The sequence below is a fragment of the Gadus macrocephalus genome, chromosome 15, assembly GCF_031168955.1.
Source record: "Gadus macrocephalus chromosome 15, ASM3116895v1".
NCBI classification, from domain to species: Eukaryota; Metazoa; Chordata; class Actinopteri; order Gadiformes; family Gadidae; genus Gadus; species Gadus macrocephalus.
In genome coordinates, this window is record NC_082396.1 from 5,876,601 (window position 1) to 5,894,009 (window position 17,409).

The 17,409-nt window shown below is 49.5% G+C and overlaps 1 protein-coding gene across 1 annotated transcript in view; it reads right to left on the reverse strand.

The window, feature by feature from the left end:
• The window catches only part of cdh23 (cadherin-related 23), a 160,408-nt gene that overhangs the window by 72,099 nt on the left and 70,900 nt on the right, over positions 1–17,409 (reverse strand). The window contains 4 exon segments of the mRNA XM_060073834.1: positions 2,094–2,252; positions 3,884–4,033; positions 9,253–9,441; positions 12,122–12,234. Of these exon segments, the coding sequence (XP_059929817.1) occupies positions 2,094–2,252; positions 3,884–4,033; positions 9,253–9,441; positions 12,122–12,234 (611 nt within the window).

Sequence of the window (17,409 nt, forward strand, 5' to 3'; positions counted from 1 at the left end):
CAGTTGGCATTGCAAAATGCATACCAGGACTAAACAGTAGCATGCTCTTCCCAGCCTCCCTTTAGGTCAAGGAAAACCTGCTATTTCGGGGTTCCGGCTGGGAACTAACTTTCTGGGTTCCAAACCAATTATGTTTGGTCGGAATGCTCCGGACGGTCCCAAATTAGGAGCGTTCACCGGAACGGAGCCCGTTCCATGTTGGTGGAGAAGGGGAGAGAGTGAACCACTTAACCACCTGAAGAGGAATGACGGACCATACCAACACCGGGGAGTAAGTGGGGGGGTCAGTTAAGGGGTGGTTTTGCACTCGGCCGATTGTTCATTGTTTTCATCACCAAACCCTTTTTCTAATGGTTTGCGGCTCTTGTTTTATATTTTCTGTCAAGATATACCTAATCTACAGACTTTGACATGTGATAATGTAACGTATGGAACATTGTCTCTCATGTCGCAATGTGTTGTTGTTATATCAGCATGTCGGTAACACATTTTTGCTAGACACAACTGCTTTATTCTAACAGTGCCATTTTCTAACAGAGTATACTATTATTAACAAATTTGGAAACATTAGCTTCATTTGGGTAAAGGTTTTGAATTCCAAATATACAAAAATGCCACATTCAGTTACCAAGCGGGTTTGAATCTCACTAGCCCATGAAACATTTACATCCATTTTCCATTCTATTATATTTGTTGTGTTGTGCTTTTACATCACACAGCCAGAGTTCGGCTTGCTCTAAGCTACACATTTAAAGGCTAGAACAATATGTTTGGAAAACATTTGTGGATTCACTGTGTGTGAGTGCGCACGTCTGTATAGGTGTGCGTGTGTGTGTATAGGTGTGTGTGCATGTGTGTGTGTGTGTGTGTGTGTGTGTGTGTGTGTGTGTGTGTGTGTGTGTGTGTGTGTGTGTGTGTGTGTGTGTGTATAGGTGTGTGTGTGTGTGTGTGTGTGTGTGTGTTGGCCACCGGCCCGTATGTCAGTGCAAAAGAACATCCTCTTCTCCGTCAGAGCCGGCCCACGCTGTCATCTCCCGCCAGTTCGATTCTCTGGCAGAGAGAACCATCACATCTCCTCTTACTTCCACCTCAGTCGCTCTCCCCCCCCCCCCACCACACCCAAACCCCCACCCCCAGCGATAGAAGATTCTAGGGGAGGCCGCACGGTGCAGTGGAGCTTGAGGGGGCCAGCCCCAGCCAGACCTTTTGGCTGCTAGATTGGGCCCCAATCTCCATTTCATCAGCGCGGCCCAGTCTATAAACGCTATTGATTTTCCCTTGTGTTCCCTCGCTGTTGTATCCAGCGGGGCAGGGGATGTTCTGTCACGGGAATGAATGGGGAACGAATAATCACGCTCACTTATGAGATACAGTGGGGGGGGGGGGAGGGGGGAGAGGAACAATGCAGAACCCCGGCAAGGTGGGCGAAGGACACCGGGACCAAGGTCAGAACCCCCTTAAAGCATTGTCCTGATTGGACCCCCATTAAGGGCCTGATAGGGGGGGGGGGGGGGTTTGATCGCAACGAGGCCAACCAGGGATTGGTCCTGGCTGGTCTGTAGTCATGCACTTGGAAACGTTTCAAACATGTTTTTTAACATCTGTGTATCGTCTCAGTGTGTCATGTATTTAAACCGGTCAGCAAAATATACCTAAATACTTAAATATTTAATCATATTTAAATATACTTAAATACTTACAAATATATATGCTTAAATATAGTATTTAAGTATATATATTTAGTATTTACACTGAATATATTTGAATAAGTATTTAGTACTTACTCAAATGTAAGTACTTACATTTTTAAGTACTTACAAAACGAAACAAAAAATTACGATTAAAGTATACTTAAATGTGGTGAGTTTGTTTTCGTGGTCTGATGAGGTGCAGGAGCCTCCCATAGCCTAAACCCTCATTAAGCTCACATCACAGGCAGCCCCGCTTGATCCTGGTCTCGTGTTTCAAAGCATGTTCCATGATGACCATCGTGTGGGAGTGGGAGTGTCAGGGATGCTTTTCCCCTTCATCCCCAGTGTGATACGCCCCTTCATATGGGCCCGCACGGACCCGGCCCCCCCTGCGGTGCTCACCAGGATGCGGATCAGCGGCGTGCCGGTGGGCGTGTTCTCGGGCAGGCTGACGTTGTACACGGGTCGGCTGAAGATGGGGCGGTTGTCGTTCTCGTTGATGAGGTCGATGAAGACGCGGGCGAAGCCCACGTGGTCCGACATGGACTCGTTGGCGTAGAGCTGGGAAGAGGAGGTACGTCTGGTGTTAAGGCTATGATAGTTATGTTTTAGTTACGATATGACTACATTTCAGGTGCCCGTACTGACACATTTTCACAGTGTAAATGACGGACAAAATGTGCTTCTTGCTGATTTTTGTGCCCTTTTTCGGTAGACAGCACTGTGGAAGACAGCAAGACACAGCTGTGTCTGCTGAATGGATCAAGGGCATTGACTCTGTTTTAGATATAATATGTCTGTTCAGGTGTCTGTAGTGACATTTACACAGTTAACCGACAAACAAAACAGGCAGCTTTTTGTCAGACATGTTGCACGCTTCTTTGGCTAAGGCACGCTAATGTTAAGCGTGTTGTATGTCAAGTAGCTGTCGCTGCCGATTGAAACGCATTGATTGTGTTTTAGATGTAACATGTCTATGTTTCAGGGGTCCATTTTGACATTTTCACAGTGTAATGACGGCAACTTGCAGACTATTTCGGCAAGTTGCACGCTTTTTTTTCTCAGCGATGTATGCCCTGTAGCTGTCATTAAGGGTTGAATCTAATGCATGTGATATGTCTATGTTTCAGTGTCCATATAGACATTTGCAGACTTTTTTTCCTTAATTCTGTGATCTTGAGAAGGACCAACCATCTGATTCTGTAAACAAGTGGGTTAAAGTGAGCTGACAAAGTTTCAATTTCACAGTTCAAACAGGAACGTGGTGCGGAGAAAATGTGATTCTGCCGTCCAAACAAATAGTCCTGTGTCCAAACAAATAAACAAAACTCGCTGGAGAAGATAGATATAATGAAGTTCCAATCCTTGGTGTTGGACTGTGGTCTCCACACACACCAGTCCGGACGTTGACAGAGACCCAGATTGATGGATAGGGAGGTAGCGGCATTAGCTCTGCCATGTTTGTGTTTCAGAAGAAGACAAATAATAGTTCTGAGCCCAATAAACAGCCAGTGAATCGACTGGTTCTTTCCTTCATTACGCCACATGTCGGGACGTGTCGTGGACGTTACTAGCAACGGAGGTTTCATTACACGCATTACATTTCTGTTAGATCTACAAAGAAAAGTCTGATCTTCTGTCTCTTAGTCTACCCGCCTTTTTAACATCTATTTAAACATTTATTATTTATCTAAACATCTGCATATGGACAAGCTGAGGGCACTAGCACTAGTTTCTCCTCCATGTTGTTTACACTTGTTGTCCTCAAGACAACAGAGAGCCTGCCTCTCTATTCACCTGATTGGACGAGGGAAAACAACGCAAATGACATTGCATGCATTTTTTTGTTTTTATTCTTTAGACTAGAGGTGTTCAGGGCTTTCCTCAAACAATAAATCGGAGAGATGTGCAACTTAAAAGGAGGAGAAAGTTTAATCTGTTGAAAACAATTACAGGAAGCCACTGACAGCAGTTGATGAGACCTTCAAGATAAAAGTTCTCTTGGACCAATTGAGGGAAAAAATAAAATAATAAATAAAATGGTTTGCGAAAATGGATCAGGAAATAGCTCTAGCTCACATCAGCCGTCTCCTTGGGCCCCATAAGCATACCAGGGGACCCCGGGTGGGGGGTCCCCACGGCACTAGAATAATAAGTATAACCCCAGCACTCTCGTTCAGAGCTGAACTCACGGAGAAGCTGAAGCGGCGGAGTTTCTCGTAGTCCAAAGGCACGGCCACGCGCACGCGGATGTCTGCCCGTCCCTGCACCGCCGTGGGCGAGATGGTGAAGTGGTCCGAGTTGTTCCCCGTGAGGACCACCTGGAACATGCTGTTCACCCCCTGCAGGAGCGCACGGAGACACGGACTCAGACACAGACCAGGGCGTGACTGAGAGAGACAGGTGAGTTAGTGCGTTAACGTACGGCTGGGGTCGATGTGAGACTGGCTGTAATGTGTGAGAGAGACAGGTGAGGGAGTTCATTGATGTATGGATGGGAGGGATGGGACTGGCTTTCATGCATGTGTTGACGTGGCTGACGACCACCTGTTGAATGTACAGCGGTATTCAGCATTAGCTCTGCAAGGGCTCCTATCTCTGTCAATCGCAAGGTTTACTTGCCTTGGTGCTCTCTCTCTCTCTCTCTGTCTCTCTCCCTCCCTCCACATCTGTTTTTTTCTCTCTCTCTCTCTCTCTCTCTCTCCCTCCCTCCACATCTGTTTCTCTCTCTCTCTCTCTCTCTCTCTCTCTCTCTCTCTCTCTCTCTCTCTCTCTCTCTCTCTCTCTCTCTCTCTCTCTCTCTCTCTCTCTCTCTCTCTCTCTCTCTCTCTCTCTCTCTCTCTCTCTCTCTCTCTCTCTCTCTCTCTCTCTCTCTCTCTCTCTCTCGAGCCAGAGGCTCCTGCTGTCGTATCCTCTATCTCCATCTCTCCCAGCCGGGGAGAAATTTATCAGGAAAGGAGCCAATAACACAAATACACACAATCATACACAAACACACACACAAGCGCTTAACTACCCCATCAGCAATGCCCAAAGGTTAGCTAAACTAATTAAGATGTGTCAATGCTTCTCTCCATACACGTCGATCAACCAGGGAAATGGCACTCGACAGAGAGACAACTGGAGTCCAGTAAACGTTTGCTTTGAGTCTTCTTTTTCAGGGAAGGAGGAGATCCTGGAGTCTGAACACAACAGCATGTTCAGCCAAACAAAGGTGGGATTTGCTTAGTTTCTAGGTATTCTTTCACATCGCTTAGCAGGGGTGATAACATTGTTAATGCTCAAGTGCATGTAGTTCCGGTGTGGTGTAAATGCTCGCCACAGGAGTCAGCTTAGCTCAGGAGGTGGATCAGGTTGACTTGTATCCGGATGGTTGCTAATTCGATCCCTGGCTCCTCCTCTGGTGTCGAGGTGTCCCTGAGCAAGGCACCTCACCCTAACTGTAACTGTCGACTTGCACGGGTTGACTCCGTCGTCGGTGTGTGAATGCGTGAACCATTGTAGGTCGCTTTGGTTAAAAGCGTCTGTTAAATGCCCTAAACGTAAATGTAATCGCAGTACAATTCAGCTCACAAAAAAAGAGCATCTCTGCATATCACTAATGTAGCATCACTTCGCATGGCTAGCGCCCTCGCGTTCCAGCCCTACCCTGCCATCGTCAAGTCAACCCCATCCCTCGCATCGGAACCCGGCTGTGGGGGTCAAAACGCCAGGTCACCGCACACGGTCAGAAGGACGTCACGCCCTCCGAAGGCAGGGCGCACTAGCAGTAGCCCTTCTCCTTTCGGCGCGGAGTCCCTTCTCGTCCTCCCCAGCCCTCGCTACGCGGCCGGCTGAAGGGAGCCCGCTCCTGAGTAGTCCAATCTCTGGGCGCCACTGAGGGCCGCGCAGGGCGACAAGTGGCTGGCTTGATTGGCATTATGGCGGAGGTTTGAAATGGCCTCCTTGTTTTTGTTTTTCACCGCCGCCGGGAGAACGATTGTGGGTGATGACTCCCATTCAAAAAGCGCGTCCAATATGCAGGGATGACACCTCCAACTACCCGTGAACGTAATTGCCCATCTATTTGTTTCTGCCTTCAGAAACCCTCCAATAAAAGCCCGCTGTCAGAGGCAGACTGCCACAAAGTTTTTTGCCGAGACACTTCTGTGCTGCTGCAGGTTGATTCCTTTTTTTTCAGTCGGCGGGGCGAGGCTGTGCAGAGATGGTCTCTCTCTCTCTCTCTCTCTCTCTCTCTCTCTCTCTCTCTCTCTCTCTCTCTTGCTCTCGCTCTCTCTCTCTCTTGCTCTCGCTCTCTCCCTCTCTCTCTCTCTCACCCTCTCTCTCTCTCTCTCACACTCACTTCTTGGCTCAGAGAGAGAGAGAAAGGGAGGGGCGACCAGCACTTAGTCCTAGTCTGAGGAGGCTCTGCCTGTGAAGGCTGACACCGAGAGAGAGGGGGGTTTAGTGAAGTGTGAATGCCACTGAAGACGTTCCAACACCAACATAGATAAGTTGGTGTTGGAACATAAAAACAAATAAAAGCAAAGCCAAAAAAAACAACAAAAAGGAGTTATTAAGTTGAGGTTCCATTAAGAAGGGAGATATAAAGGGAGATTGTCCGAGGAATCTACGGGAATCACTGATTATGATTACTTTTGGTGGTCAAAATACCAGGAAAGGCCTAGTAAGAGGCATACTCCTTTTGACATTGGATATTATTTGACATTTGATATTATCATTTGGTTATGCATAATCTGCATCTCATTTTTACAGATTAATTGACAATAACAGGACGGAAATGGTTAATAATAGAATTAATTCAAATGACTACAAATGCTCCAGTAGCACCAGAGAGGAAGCTCCATATTTGCCTCTTAACCCCTTTCATACACAGGACATTATTAGTTTTTTGCTGTGAAAAAAAAATTGTATTCCTTTATGGGTCAATAATAAAAAAGATAACTTGAATTTAGAGGGGCCTTTATGTGTTCCAGAGGCACTAAACAGCCAGACGAGAAAACCGAGTAAACGGAAGAAAAAAGAAAGAAAGAAAGGAAACGAAAAGTTACAATTGGCCGGAAGTTCAGCGCTAAGACCATAGGCCTGGCCGGAGTAATAGCTCTTCTCCAGCTCTCTTTTTTCAGGGTTTAATAGACCCGGCATTGCAGCTCTCCACAGGAAGGGGGAGGGGGCTCCAGAAGGTGGGGGCAGCCACACCAAATGTTCAGCTGCAGTCATGCAGGCAGCCCAGCCGTGGGGGTTCTGTGTCAGGCGACCAGAGGCTCATGTCATGTATAGCGGACGGCTGGAGGGCTGTGGAAGCGCTAAAGACTCGGCCGGGAGACTGTGGAGATGGATGGACGTTGGGGCGAAGTGCTGTTTTTTTTTTTGGGACCCCCGGATAGGACTTCATGTGATACAATGGTGCGGAAAGGAGGTAGAGGAGGAGAGTAGTGAAAGAGCAGAGGAGGGATGAGCAGGTTCTGGAGATTGCTAATAAGATAGTAGGATGGAGGATTTCACATTTACTGACATAAATGTGAGGCTCCCATGCTAGAGTACAGAAAACAGAATGACAAGCCATTCTTGGCATTTAGGGGGGGGGGGGGGGGGCAGACTGATGAAAAGGACCGGTTCCAAAACCGTCCAGGTAAAGTTCCGCTCAGCACCAACGAGCCTTGGTTCATCCCCATGAGAAGGTCATCATCCGACCTTCAGAAGGTGGGATGTCGTCTAGGATTTGAAACGGCGCAGTCAGGTTTAAATTAAAACCTGTGTGTTTGATCAGCCGTTAGCCGTTAGTCATGCATCTAGGTGGACACGCCCACTTGTGCTGTCACTAAAACACAGGAAAAGGTCGATTTTCAAAAGGCTTTAAGGGGCTCATCAAACTCACAGCTGTTGGCCTAATACAACCCCTTTAAGAACAAAATCATCACTATTTTCTCCACAGAGTCCCGAGCTGGAGAGAACATTGTGCGTTTCGATCAGAAAGCCCTACTCCTCTCCCTGCTCGTGTATGTGTGTGTGCTATTCTTGTTGGCGAGTTACAGAGGGGGCAATCATGCTAGCTGCTACTTACACTTCCTCTGCCGATGTGAGACTGAATGGCTCCCCCCACAACCCCCTCTCCTTAAGTCATCGATATGAAACGGTGCCGTTTATCAAAGGACATCGTACTTAAACGCTTGGACGTGAGAGGAGCTAGTTAAAGGGGGAACAACATGGCCGATAGCATATTCAGCACAAAGGCTTCTAGACTGTAACTGTCATCGACCGCAAGGGAGGGAGTGTGACAAGCGATGGCATCAAACCACAAAGTCACGTGATGTCATTTCAATGCAACACATTTTTGTGATTTTGTTATAAAAGAAACAAAAACAATGGCGTCTCTGATAATACCTGTTGGTGGTTCCTCTCTGCCTCTCACTCAATCACTGACTCACACACACACACACACACACACACACACACACACACACACACACACACACACACACACACACACACACACACACACACACACACACACACACACACACACACACACGTCCAAAACAACCACAACAACCATCCCCCCTCACACCCTCATCAATAAGACACAGACCCATCGCTCAGCTCCACCTTAAAAACATCTTCTGACTCCTGCGCCTCCTTCCCTCCACCTGTGTACCGTACAAGGCAGCCTGGGCTCTGCGCTCCCTCCCATTAGTTATGGAGTGTAAACACAGACACACGCAGACACACTCATCATCTCTCTTCCCTTTGCGTGTGTCTCTCTCCTGTGCGTGCGTCGCCTCCTGCCTTCCCTCCGCCTCCATCTTTCTCTCCGTCCACGCCACTCGCACTTATCTGTCAAGTGCCACGCCGATGGTGGCGGGGCCAGAAACCATCAGCTCTGACTAGCTCTCAGCTTATCTCCAAACCAGGTGATTGATTTTTCTCGTTAGCTATAATTTAATTCCCCCTCCACGTCTTTTCCAACCCAAATTAAATTGTCGTCGGAGGAGGAGGAGGAGGAGGCCGAACGGGAAAGCCAGGGTGTGGAGTGCAGATGGAGTAGAGGCGAAATGAGGGAGATTGTGTTGGTTGGTGTATGTGTGTGTGTGTGTGTTTGTGCGGCAGTTTGTGTGTCTTGGTAAGGCGTCTGGACAATGCTTGATAAAAGGTGGAAGACAATGGATGTTACACTGTTGGGCATGGTCTTGAGATGTTCTCTAGCGTCAGAAAACACACACACACCTCCCCGCACAAAGTCAATTCCTCCCCCACACACACCTCCCCGCACACAGTCAATCCCCCGCCCCCAAACACATTCAGCATCACCCTCACCCACCCCCCCCCCCCCAACCCCCCCCAAACACACACACACACCACCACCCAAACAGACACACCTACACAGAGACACAAACACCCCCTTCCCCTAAATAGACACACACACCACCACCCGAACAGTCACAAACGCACCCCTAGACATACATATAGCCACACACACCCCTACACACACACACGCCCCCCCCCAGTCCCGCCATCCCACACAGCCACACATGCTGTGCGCAGTCTACAGCGGGGGTCCCACCTCGTCCTTGTCCTCCGCCTGGATGAAGAGGGGCAGGGCGAAGCCCACCTGGGCCAGCTCGGTGATGCGCACGCGGTACTCTGAGCTGTTGAAGGTGGGGGCGTTGTCGTTCCGGTCGATCAGCAGGATGGTGAAGGTGGTCATCACCATGGCGTCCGAGGGGGTGCGGTCGTCATTCAGCTCTGTCCCCTGGGGGAGAGGGAGAGAGAGAGAGAGAGAGAGAGAGAGAGAGAGAGAGAGAGAGAGAGAGCCACACACAGAGAAACAGAGATGTGGAGGGAGAGAGACAGAGAGAGAGGGAGAGAGAGAGAGGAGGGAGATAGAGAGGGGGGGAGGCAAACAAAGTTAGACAAATAGATAAAGGGAGAGAGAGAAAGACAACAACACAGAGACTCAGATAGACATGGGTGCTCAGTAAATACACCCAATTTTTGGTTCTGAAGATATTGGATTTGACAAACATATCTGCTAATGAAAGTTTCGAAATGACAGCGAAAAGAGAATTAGAGTCAGACAGATAGAGAGAGAGAGAGAGCGATACAGATACAGATACAGAAACAGATACAGGCAGTCCAAGTTGAATGGAAAAAGACAGTGCTAATAAAAGCAGAGGGTGAGTGACAGACGAGAGAGAGGGATGATGATGTGTGGGCCAGGGTGCTGGAGGGGCCCTTTGTGGCGGTGGTAGTAGTGTGTAATCTCAGTCAGGTATTTACAGCTGTTCATTTATTGGATCAAAGGGGCTCTGATGGACGCCCGGCAATCATAGGAAGAGGCCAAGTGGAGGCCAGCACACACACACACACACACACACACACACACACACACACACACACACACACCCAGGTACACTTACACAAACCTACAGGTACAGAAACACACATTTACACACACCCAGGTACACAAACACAGCTACACACCACACAAACCCAGGTTCACACACACACACACACACACACACACACACACACACACACACACACACACACACACACACACACACACACACACACACACACACACACACACACACACACCCACCCACCCACCCACATACACACAGAGGTACAGACACACACACACACACACACACACACACACACACACACACACACACACACACACACACACACACACACACACACACACACAGACCCAGGCACACATACTCGGAGGCACATACACTGAGGTACACACACACCAAATGGGATTTAAGAGAAAAGTGTCCTATTCACACGTTGCAATTACAATCCTCTGCACATCTTTCTGCCTGCCTGCACAGAAGCCGGGCTGCCGAGCTCCAGCAAGGCAATTCTCCCTCTGAGCCACTCTCGAGACGGACGGCTCTATGCTCCATTGTGGATCCGGGGATGTAAGAGGCAATAGAATTAGGCGTGGGCAGCAGAACAGGGTGGGGTCCGGGTGGGGTTAATCAAGGCTAGTTTAGCCTTTGTTGCCCCCTCCGCCACTGAATCGTTTGACCCCAGACCTCCAGACGCCCGGCGGTATATAAGCTGCCTGAAGTTGAGAAATTAGTTGTATTACCAGTGCTCTCTGAATCGATAGCCGCACAACAGCATCAGAAAGCACAAGTAGAAAAGGTGAGGGAAACTTAGGGTACAAAAAAAGAAAATCCATATCTTATAAATACATTTGTGGGGGGGCTTTCGTTTATTTTTTTGTTATCAGCACTCGGCTAATTTTACTTTTTAGTCTTTGAAGTCATTGATTTCAATCTGAGAAACAGAAGTGTATTTTCATCTGAAAGCCGATGGAATCTCTTTTTCATTTCATTTAGACGTAAAAAAAACCCCTGGTTCCACTCATGGCCGTTGCTGGACAGCGGCTGACTGAACCATTAGCTCGTCACCGTGAATTTAAAGAATCATTCAACGGCCAGGAGCCACTTCCCCTCTGGGAACGTTTGGTGCTTAACAGGTTTCCCTGGAACCCGGCAGAACTGATCACTTTGATCGCGAAATAGCTCGGAGGGTCCGGAAAAAGAAGGCTATTCCACATGCACTTCCTTCCTCCTATAGGGAACCTTGGGGCTAGAGAGACACGTAGAGACACGGGGGGGGGGGGGGTGGGGGGGTGGGGGGGCAGCCATGGGGGTGAGAGGCGGGGTCGTCCCTGGTAAGTGGGCCGGGGAGAACGACCTGGGATCAGTGAAGGATAGAGGGATGAGCGGGACTCGGACCGGGCTGCGGCGTGAGGCAGGGAACTCAAGGAAAGGAACCCTGAAGAAACCTGAGACTCTAAAGCCGAGGGGTTGATCCGTGTCCTCACCAGGCTAAGTCTCCTGGCTGGCCCTGTTCCCTGAGCATGAGGCTCTGGGAAGAGCGTTACGGGAGAAGGTTTCGTTCTTCAGCGCTACGGAGACGTGCATCGTGCCACTGCATCGCTCACTTACTGAAGGGTTCAAATATTGGTGGTTTTGCACGTTAACGTTTGAAGTGTGGTTTGGCCGAGGCATCGCCGCACCGCACACAGTAAGCTGGGAGAATCTTTTGGATGAAGCAGTGATTCCAGGTCAGTATCACATGAAAGCTCCTCTGTGATCCGGAGGAGGAGCTGACTTCAATCGTTCCTCCAGGCTGTGACCCCCCTCCCCAACTCTCCTGCACCCCCAACACCATCAACACCTCCACCAACACCACCCCCATCTCCTCCTCTACCACCACCACCACCACCTCCTCCACCACAACCACTACCACCACCACCACCACCTCTTCCACCACAACCACCACCACCACTACTACTACCATCAAATCCCCGTCTCCTCCTCCAGCACCACCTCCTTCACCACCACCACCACCACCATCTCCTCCTCCTCCTCCACCTCCACCCCACCCCAGCGGTAGCTCACCCTGACGGTGATGGTGAATCCCGCTGAGTAGAGCGGGTTCTCTCGGTCCAGCTGGCCGTTGACAGTCAGCGAGCCACTGATGTAGTCCAGGGCGAACATGCTGTTGGTGTTACCTGGGTGGAGCAGGTGGGGGGAGGGAGACAGAGAGAAAGATCACTTTTTGATGCAGTGTTTTTGACCAGAAATACCATAATAGGTTTAGGGTGAGGGTTCACCCTAACCTTATTATGGGATATACAATGCCATATAATAATGCTCATGACTGCATTCACCTACATTGATTAATGGTTACTCACCTTAGTTAATTGTTAGTTACATAGAGAGAGAAAGAGACAGAGAGACAGAGACAGATAGAGAGAGAGGAAGAGAGAGAGAGAGAGACCGAGAGCAAGAGCGAGAGCAAGAGCGAGAGAGAAGGCGAGAGCAAGAGCGAGAGCGAGAGCGAGAGAGAGAGAGAGAGAGAGAGAGAGAGAGAGAGATTCTCCCCGATACAGACAGACGGACGGACAGATATAGACAGACAAGAGTGTCAAGACAAAAAGCAACAAAGAACACTGGAGATATAAGTTTGCTGGCCACATGAATAATGGAACGGGGTGGTGGGTTACACCATACCGGAGGCCTGGAGACACACTACGTAATGCGTGTGTGTGTCAGGGTATGACGGAGTGACAGGGTGTACACTAACTCTCCAGCCACCCTTCACAGCAGCCTTCCCTTGGTCAGTAGTGTACTTTCCCACACTGTGAGCCCGTCTACACAACCTTAAGAAAAATCCAATTAGCAAAGATGAGTTTTTAAAGTATAGAGTTTGAGAGGACTGAAACATCACCGGGTAAACTATTGAATATGCCTTTTAATCTCCAATTAACAACACAAAGTTAGTTTTCATTCTTCGAGTTGCTCTTCACAAGTGTGTTGTATAAAAGAGTTAGAGAACAATCGGGGTAAAACAAGCCCATTAGTGCTGTCCTGGCCTACAATGAGATTTGCAGGCTGCTGCTAATAATCCTGCGATACATTCAGAGGGGCGGTAAGTAACGACACAAACCACAGGGAACGCAGCCATGTTGATACTCACTAATGTTAATACTCTGTCTTGTTATTTAATCAGCCAAGCTTTTCTCCTGCCATTCTCTCACTTGTCAAATTCAGGGAAATATTAAGCAGCTCTCCGTCTCTCGCTCTCTCTCCCTTTCCCTTGCTTCAATGTCATCAACGCCCGTCTCTGTTGTTCCAAATCAAACATGACAACTAATTTCCACTGCAAACACACACGCACACAGGCACGCACACAAAGACACACGCCCGGACATGCACACACGTATGCACGACACACACACACACACACACACACACACGCATACACTCACACACACAAAGGCACGCACGCACACATACGCACACGCAGGCGCAGACGCACCCACACACGCAAGGACGCACACAGACATACACTCACACACACACACACACACACACACACACCACACCACACCCACACACACACACACACACACACAGACACCCCCACCGTGGTGAGAGCATGCCCTGCGGTCAGACGCAGCCCTTCTCTCGTGCGGCGTCGGCGCGGTGAGATAATTCAGCGCTCCCATGATGCTATCGCCGCAAACACCTTTCAGCGGGAGGCAAACAACAGAGTGGACGCAGGGCTGGATGAGAGGGCCACTTAAACAGGGAAGACTCCCGACGCCTCATTCAATTACCCCTCAGTCGTTCCCGCGGCTCTTAACAGCTGTCAGCATGGCGTCTGGCCCGCACGCCGCCATATGGAACGGATGGAAGTCCTTTTACGAGGCAGCGGGACCAGGCTATGTGCATGCTCAGCGGAAAATATTAAATATAAATATGTCCACATATATATATATATATATATATATAAACCAGTATATATGCATTGGTTGAAATGAATTGTATATTCAGCTCTATGTCCAGAGATGGATTGATGCTCCCCAGTTTCGGCCATCAATTCTTTATTTCATATACAGTATAGATATGATATATATGTGCACTGTCCACGCCACAATCACAGCTCTGAGCCGCAGTCGACCTCACGCAGTCTGTACCTGACCGCCGAGGAGTCCATTGCAGTGAGATAGGGGTGAGGAAGGGGAGAAGGGAGGCGGGGGGGGGACGATGGTGCGTTTACACTGCAGAATGGCCCGGGGTCAACAGATTAACCCGTGCCCACGCTCTCTACTGCCTAATCTCTGATCTCTATTATTGGCCAGTAGCCGGCTGTACAGTAGGGGGGAGAATGGGGAGCCGAGCCCTGAGAGAGAGAGAGAGCAATGCCCTTGGGTAATTAGTCTGGATCGAGGCCAGAGGTGGGAGATAGAGAGTGGGAGGCGGGAGAGGAGCGACTCCGCTGCTTATATCCAGCTTCATGGTAGGCAGGTCGGGGAAACGGGCAACAGCGTGTGTCTGGGAATACCGAGCAGGGTTTTTCTGTGTTTACCGGATGTCCGACACTCTGGGAAACATGTGGCAGCGAGGGGAAACATGGGAGACCGTTGCACGCGTCCGATCAATAGCAGCTCACGTTGGTCTGTTGACAGCTGCAAGATTGTTTCCTGTTCAGGAAACAGGGGGAAGGAGAACCTTCACTTTAAAAGAAAAAAGAAAAATAAATAATACTTGTAGCGCTGATAGGTTGTCATCAGCGCAGTAATCCAGAGGAACCTCAGTGGTCGGGGTGGATCAGGGATATTGGGTGTTATTAACCTCAGGGTGCAGCCATGTTGTTGGCCTACTGTTCAGATGGTGACTAAGGAGGCTCTTGCACTTTTGCACTTTCTATTGTGTGTGAAGGGGGGCGGAATATAGGCTGCGCCCACCATATAGAGCCCGCTCGGTGACAACTTCATGCCTTCAAATGAGCTGTCAGATGAGGTGGCCTGGCCAGAAAGCTAATCTAATCCAACACGCTCATCGCGTCTGCATGCCTGGCACCTGGCCTGGAAACCAGAGGCAGCAGGGGGAAATGTGAAAAGACAAATCCATATATCTCACTCTCTCGTCACACACAAATACACACTCAAGCGCACACATGTGCACAAGCACTCAGACATACACGCACACACACATTTGCACAAGCACGCACTTGTGCACACGCACACACACACACACACACACACACACACACACACACACACACACACACAAACACACAGACACACAGGCACAAGCTCAAACACACACACACACACACACACACAAAAACACACACACACACACACACACACACACACACACGCACAAGCGTAAAGACATACGCACACACACACACACACACACACACACACACACACACATGCACAAGTGCACACATACACACACACAAACACACACACACACAAACACATGCACACATAGTTAAATGCATGACATGTGACGTTGTGAACCGACGCTCTCTGAACCAGTGGCTGGCTAGGGCCGCAGCGTCTGCAGCGTCAGGGAAACGAAACGCTTTGATTCATCGCTTCAGGGCCCGTGGATGAGGCCCCGGGCCCCCGGCCCCTCGGTCTGCAGGGGCCCGGGAGACAGGCTAAACTGATAGAGACTGACTTCAGGGGCCCATTGAGGGGAAATATATTTCTAATCTAATCGCTGATAGAGAACGGTCTCCTGCCGCTACACTGTGATTAGAGCCCCAGGGGGGGGGAGAGCTGTGACACACACACCCCCCGCACGCCCGCCCACAGGCACACGCATACACACGCAGACACACACACCCCCGCCCGCCCGCCCACAGGCACACGCATACACACGAAGACACACACCCCCCCCCGCTCGCCAGCACGCACACGCACACACACACCCCGCCCGCACGCGTGCACACGCAGGTGCACATGCAGAAACAGACCTTACATACACACGCACACGTACATGCACGTGGGGGGAGGTGTTTTTGAGTGCAATGCACACGCAGACACACACAAAGACACACAGAAAGACACATTAGTAGACGCATACAGATACACACGCAAACACACATGTAGTCACACACACAGACACACAAGCAGGCACTCGTGCAGACACACACAAACACACGCACATGCTTGTGGGAGTGTGTGTTTGAGTGCCAGGCATGCACAGACACACACTAGCAGCCACACCCACACACACACACTAGCAGACACACACACACACACACACACACACACACACACACACACACACACACACACACACACACACACACACACACACACACACATGTAGGAGGGTGTGTTTGAGTGCAAGGCGACATTAATTATGCGAGACTCTAGAGACGATTGGTCCAGCCCCTGCATTACTGACAGAAGTGGACTGGAAAATGAGAAAACTGTTTTGATGACTAGAGGAAATGCGAGCGGCTCGCATACACATTCATGGAGATGCACGGGCATGCTCTCACACGCACGCACACCATTCAGCCATAACCATCCCGCGATAGCATATATGAAATAAGTGTAATTACATAGTCTTTGGTAACAAGACAGCAGCCCTCTAAATTAAAAGTGCCATTAGATTGTATTATTCCGAACAAAAGGTACGAAGCATAATGACTTTCGTTCGTAATGTAATTTCCCATTCCTATTCATAGGCGTATTTGAATCGGTTAGTGATGAAGAAGGATGAAGTGGTTAATACCGACGTACGTTAGAGTCTGCTATGGCATTCTTCTGACCGCTTGCAGAGAGCTGCCGAAGGAAAGCACGTCACAGAGAGAGAGTGGGCAAGGTAAGGAGATGAGGGCAAGAGCTGCGTCAAAAGAGAGCTCAGAGTTGGAAAGCGGAACAGAGATGAGTGTTTGTTTGGATGAGGGTGTGTTTTGCTTCTTTTGGAGGTAGTTCAGCGAGAACAGGGAGGAGAAGGTGTGCATCTCAATCAAGTTGCAGCACACACGGATCGACTATCTTGATCCGTGACTCCCTCTCTCTCATTCCTTCTCTCTCTCTCTCTCTCTCTGCCTCTCTCCCTCTCATTCATTCTCTCTTTCCCTTACTCTCTCTCTTTCTCTTCCTCCCTCTCTCTATATCTCCCTCTCTCTCCCTCTCTCCATCTCTCTCTTCCTCTCCCTCCTTCTCCCTCTCTCTGTTCCCCTTGCTGCCGTGAGCTTAGGACGTCTGAACCGAAGTTGTCTCGAGTGTGATCTCTCTTTCTCTCCCTCTCCCTCTCTCTCTCTCTTCCCCTCTCTTCCCATCTCTCTCCCCCATTCACTCTCTCCCTCCCTCTCTCTGTTCCTCTCGCGGCCTTGAGCTTTTAGGACGTCTGAACCAAAGTTG